We start from the raw sequence: 6000 nt of genomic DNA, 5'->3' as shown, positions 1-6000 counted from the left end.
GCCTGGGCGCTCCCGGGAGGAGGCGCGGGCTGCGCGGCGCCGGGGAGTCTGTCCGCAGACGGGGCGGAGCGGGGGCCGGAGGGGCGGGGAATCGGGTGTGGCCTAGGCTGAGCGGCTGGACCACCGGTCCCGCTACCCCCAGCACCACCTGGAGTCGCGAGCGCTGCGCGCCGATATTAGCATCTCCTCGCCGAATGCTGGGGACACAGCAACCAACAAGGCCTCCCGGATTCTCCGAGCTGGAGAAGCCCAGCAGTTCGTGGAGGGGGGCATCTTGGTTTATGATACAAGTTGTAACAGATGAATGAAAACTAACTAGGAGACAGCTTCGTTCCACGAGCATTTTCTGAGACTCCGGTTAACAGTGGCCTAAAAATCAACTCCTGCAGAAGGAAATGGCAAGCCACTCCAGTATTCTTGCCTGGGAAATCCCATGGACAGAGGAGCCTGGCGGGTTACAGATAATGGGGTCTCAAAGAATCGGACACGACTGAGCGACTAACGCTAACTAAAGATCAGCGACTGTAGTTCGATTGTTCATTCTCACGCAGAGACCTTCCCCCTTCCTTTCTATCGCAGCCCTCCCCACGCCCGATCAAAGCGCAGCAAGCTCTTCTTCCTAGGCCCTAGGAAGCCTCCAGCCTTGTTTTCCTCTTATTTCGCTGCCTCTTCTAAAGCCGAGAAGGACTCATCCCCTCTGAGATATTCGGGGTTGGGATGGTGTAGCAGAGGCCCTGGCTGTACCTTGGTCACTCACACCAGGAAGTCACCGCCGCACCCCTTCTCTGCCCCAGAGCCGGGGTGACCCCAGAGTAGGGGTGGATGGATGAAAGCACGAGGGAGCTCCTCTTCAGGCCTTCTAGCAAGCTGGGCAGAGAGCAGAATGGCCTGAGGAATTCTGGCCCCACAGTTCTGGCTTGTAAGTCCCCAGTTTGGAATGGGCATGGGATCCACTGGTGGACCACACTGCCAGCCAGTCTTGGGTTCCTGGCTGGACAACTGGCCCCAGAAGAGTCTAGCAGGAGGTGGGGGCTGCCACAAAGTTCTTAGCCAGCCTCTCCAGTCGAGGAGGCAATTCTGTGGGTGAACAGCCAGTGGAAATCCTACAGAGGGAGTTCATCCTGCATCTTCCTGAGCAGGGACTGTCCAGGAAACCGCCCTCAAACATCTCTTCCAGCATGCCCCGCACGATCCACCCCATCACTCAAGCCATATTTGACTCTTGTCTTCTCCGATATACCAGCAAGTTCCAATGTTTAGGAAAACTATGCTTAATACAATGAGCATTAAAACCCAGGTTGTAGGACTTCCCTATTAGTCCAGTGGTTAGGAATCCTCCGCCTGTGTTCCATGGACATGCATTCAATCTCTGGTCTGGGAAGATCCCACATGCCGGGAAGCAACTAAGCACGTGCACCCTAGAGCCTGTGCTCTGCCACAAGAGAAGCCACTGCAATGAGAAGCCCGAGAACCACAAAGAAGACCCAACACAGACAAAAAAAAAAAAAAAAGCATGATAAATGTATGTTATTAAGTGTAACGGCTGTTTTTCCATCTCCAAAACTGTGATTCAGCTGGAGGTGCATTTTGTGAGCTACAATAGAAGAGTCAGGACAATGTATTTCTCTGGAGAGGGACCTTGGCATCCCAGTGTGAAGGGGAGGTCTTCCTAAGGTCCAGCATGTGGGTGAGCCATCACACCCACATGAGCAGGAAAGCCAGCCAAACTGATGTCTCTCAGAAGAAAAGCCCCACATCCAGCCTGGAGCCAACGAAGCAAATTTCTGTCATTTAGAAAAGATGCTTCACTCTCATTTCTCACCAGAAAGTATTCAGAAAGACTGAGGGCAAGGCTCAGAGCACTTTGCTATCAGTTTAATGATAAAAACAGAATTTTGTGGGTAAGTTGTTTGCCTCCTGGGCTGTCCTGTGCCATATGTTGGTTCCCAGCACCCTGGTTGGGATCCAGGACAGGGTGATGGGTCTGGGTCTGGCCATTGGGTATGTTGACTTCTATGGCTTTCCTAGCAGGAAGAGCCCCAGGGCTATGGAGGAACAGACAGTTAGGAGTGTGGATTCTAGAACTCCAGGAAGAAGGCGGCACGGGCAGGTGATGCCCAGGATAGCTGGGTGTTTCTATCTACACCACCAGGCCCGAGGCCAGGTCTCCAACAGCTGCCCATGGGAGCCCTGCCAGGGCTAGGCTGGACTCTGTCTTCTTAGCCATGTCATATCAGCTTCTAAAGGCCCCACTTGCCAGATCCACACCCCCCATCCCCAGGAAACTGATGAGTGTGGTGTGGATTGTGAGCGTGAGGTAGGGGGAGAGGGTGGAGGTGGGGGGTGAGGTGGGTGAGCTTGATCCCAAAGCTAATTCAAGGTCCTGACCATGTCCACCTGTGTATGTCCATCAACACTCCCCTTTCCTCATTCTGGACTTCCCCAGATTCCAAAACCATGGGTCAAGGCCAACGACTCATTACACCAAAGATCTGCCAGGGTCCAGAGTCGGTGTCAGGGAGAGTCAGGGAGCTGGACTCTTAGGTGTGTGATAGAGTGGAGGCCAAGAGGGCACTCATGGGTGAGGGGATCAGCGTGTGTATACAGATGTCGAAAAGGATGGACAGAAATGTCAGAATTACCTGTGCAGGTGCAGATGACAATAACAAGGAAAACCGAGTTTGGTTTGGAAAGCTACTTGGCATTATCTAGCAGTATTTTCTCTTATTTAGAATGCATTTATATTTTGGTTGTTTTGGGTCTTTTTGCAGCACAGGCTTTCTCGAGTTGTGGTGAGAGGGCTACTCTTTCTCGAGTGCTCGGGGCTCTCATTGTGGTGGCTTCTCTTGCTGTGAAGCAGGGGCTCTAGGGGCACAGGCTTCAGTGGCTGCAGCACTTGGGCGGCAGGGGTTTCCAGAGCACGAGCTCAGTAACTGTGGCACATGGGACTCAGTCCATGTGCCACACACATGTCCCACATCCCACGGCATGCGGGATCTTCCCGCGCCTGAAATCGAACCCACATCCCCTGTGGTGGCAGGCAGATTCTCATCCACTGTGCCACCTATCAGTATTTTTAAATGAATGTGCTCTTTCACTCAGTATGTCATGGTTTCGAGTTATAAATGTACCCTATAGATATAAGCACACATCTACATGAAACATTGTTGTATAAAGATATTTATTGCAGCCCTGTTCCTGGGAGCAAAAAAAAAAAAAAAAAGGAAATAACAGAAAAGTTCATGATTAAGGAACTGGTTTAATCAAATATAGCACGTCTGTATTATGAAGTACTTACTATGTGGCTGTTAAAAACAGCAAGGAGGATTTATGATACTGCTTACAGAAATACTTCTAAGATGTACTGCTGAGTGAAAAAGCAGGGAGTATAACACCGCACAGCTTGTATAAAGGGTGGGAGGGTATACATGTCTGCTTGCGCACCCAGTCTGTAATGGAGAGGGTACACAAGACTGGTGCCAAGACTGCTCTGGGGAAGGGGAACCAGGGAACTCAGGGAGGAAAGCACACACTCTTTTGCAATGTTTGAATTTTAACTTATATGTATGCATTTCTAAATGTAGCAAATATTAGCGTTTTCAAAAATAGGTTTGGAATGAACTATGGCTATAGGGTCTATGCTGTTGTTGTTCAGTCCCTCAGTCATGTCTGACTGTTTGCGACCCCATGGACTGTAGCCCACCAGGCTCCTCTGTCTAAGGGATTCCCAAGCAAGAATACTGGAGTGGGTTGCCATTTCCTACTCTAAGGGATTTCCCAACCAAGGACCAAACCTGTATCTCCTGCATTGCAGGTGGAGTCCTTATCGCTGAGCCACCAAGGGACGCCCCATGGATTCTATATATATTGTTTATATAACTAACGTTCTCTATTGTCTCCTAGGACTGGGAGTGCCAGCACTCAAAACTCGGAAGGAAGAGTGAACATCTAGGTGTAAAACCGGAACGGTGCGAATGGCAATGTGGCTGGGAACAGAAAGGTGGCGCTACAGAGCACAGGTCAGGACTCAGCCTGTGAAGAGGGCCGGGTTCTCAGAAAATGACGCTAATATGTATCTAGGTGCTTCCCAGGTGGCACTAGTGGTAAAGAACCCGCTTGCCAATGCAGGAGACATAAGGGACACTGGTTCAATCCTGGGTCCGGAAGATTCCTCTGGAGGAGAGGGCATGGCAACCCACTCCAGTATTCTTGCCTGGAGAATCACATGGACAGAGGAGCCTAGCGGGCTACAGACTATGGGGTCGCGAAGAGTCAGACACGACTGAAGCGACTTACCACACACGCACGCTGTTCCCTTCAAAGGAGGCAGCTGAGAGCCTGTGTACTCATAGGAATCTCTGCATTCGGGGCTTGAACATGTGTCAGAATCGCCTGCTTGAACTCTTGGCGTGGTGACACGTTACTGGTAGCAAATATTTGTCTACAGAGGATAGATGTAAATATTGGAAACAGTTAAATGTCAGCAGGCCACAAGTCTGGTGGAAGAAGTGAGAGATGAGTTAGGCAATTAATCTTTTGGTAAAAAAAATAAAAATAAAAAAACCAAGGCCTAGAATCAAAGCAGACTGCTACTCTGATGTTTCTCAAAAATGGGCTCTGACAGCTAAGCCCAAAAAGGATGCTCAAAAGATGTGTGCCTTGACAGCATCCTTGGAAGGAGGCTCGGGACCCAACGGGACTACTTTGAGGAAGCCAACGCTCACTTCTTCGTAGCTTCTGTTTGTCTGCTGGCGACAACGGCCCGGCCTGGGGTGGGGGAAGAGCGCCAGGCCGGGAGGGCGGTGGGGAGGTGGCTCAGCTCTTCTTGCGCAGCTGGCTGTACTGCGCTCGGCCCAGGATGGGCTCCATGACGCTGGGCCGGAAGAAGCTGTCGCTGACCCGGCGCGTGGGCTTCTCGCGGGGCAAGGCCGGGAAGGCGGCGCGCGGCAAGGCGGCCGCGTCCACGCGTTCCTCCGCACCCGGGCCCCGAGCGCTCCGCAGGCTGCCGCGGGGCGGCGCTGGGCGCGGGGCGGGCTCCGAGCAAGCGGGCGGCGCCCCGGACCCTCTGCGCTCCGCCTCCCGGCGCTCGGCCTCGGCCGGAGGGTTGTCGATGTCCCGGAATTCGCTCTCGGGTTCCATCAGCGACAGCCTGGGGAGCTGAGGGCCCGGCAGCCACGTTAGGGCCCTCGGCTTGGCTCTTGTCCCTGCACCTCCCACCGCCGCCTCGTCTGCGGCCCCGCGGTCACGCGCGATCCAGAGGGCACAGGCGGGGGTAGGACGGGGATAGAGGATGCAGGGGAACCTGCCGAGGATGGCCACCCCTGCCGGCGTGCAAGTGCGGACCCCAAGGCAAGGCAGGCCGCCACCCTCTAGTTTCCGGACCCCGGGGTCCCTTTCAGAGGTCCCTCAGTCGGAGGTCAGGGGCTTTCCTGACCCTCCCTTGGCCCAATTCTGTGAGCTAAGGACAGCCCACATCTTGCCCCTGCCTGGGTCAGAGTAACCACAGCTGGCTCCATTTTGGGTCCAAAGTGAAGGGAGCTCTCTGCCAAGACCCCTGTTTAAGCCTCTTGGTGAGAATGAGTGACTAGTAACCCATTCCCCACCCCTACCCTCCCAGACCTCCCACCCTCAGCTTGAAGGGGCCTCCTGCTCTGACCAGCTCTCTAGTGCCTGCATGACCTGTTAACTTGCTCTGGGAAGGGACCCAGGGACCCCCAAAGTGATAGTAGGCACCCCCTGTAGTTTTCCTGCTGAGAACAGGTATTGGAATTGGGATGGGGACAGCTGCTGTCCCCTGGAACACAGCCCACCCCCCAAGGGGTCCCGGAAGCCTCCCTCCAACACTTCCCCAGGGAGCAGCATGCAAACCTGCCAGGCCCCTCGGTTGGGAGCTGAAGGGTGAGGGCTGGGCCACTGGGGGCCCCGGACTTGTGACTGGTGACCTCTCCAGCAGCAGGTAGGAAGGATGGATGTGGGGGAAGGTCTCAGGCCGAGGCCACT

General features: G+C 54.0%; 1 protein-coding gene across 5 annotated transcripts in view; it reads right to left on the bottom strand.

Moving 5' to 3' along the window:
* Nucleotides 1–3182: 3182 nt before the first annotated feature.
* The window catches only part of PLIN1 (perilipin 1), a 25677-nt gene continuing 22859 nt past the window's right edge, over nucleotides 3183–6000 (bottom strand). For all 5 annotated transcript variants that reach the window (XM_088829626.1, XM_088829624.1, XM_088829623.1 and 2 more), the window contains one exon: nucleotides 3183–5157. In XM_088829626.1, coding sequence (XP_088685752.1) covers nucleotides 4816–5157 — 342 coding nt within the window. In that variant the 3' untranslated portion in view covers nucleotides 3183–4815. The remainder of the gene's footprint in view (nucleotides 5158–6000) is intronic.

This window comes from Moschus berezovskii, chromosome 21 (genome assembly GCF_049115385.1).
Source record: "Moschus berezovskii isolate FMDL1 chromosome 21, NW_MosBer_1.0, whole genome shotgun sequence".
Lineage (NCBI taxonomy): Eukaryota > Metazoa > Chordata > Mammalia > Artiodactyla > Moschidae > Moschus > Moschus berezovskii.
Note: the sequence above shows the minus strand (reverse complement) of the source record. Positions and strands in the feature narration are given on the sequence as shown.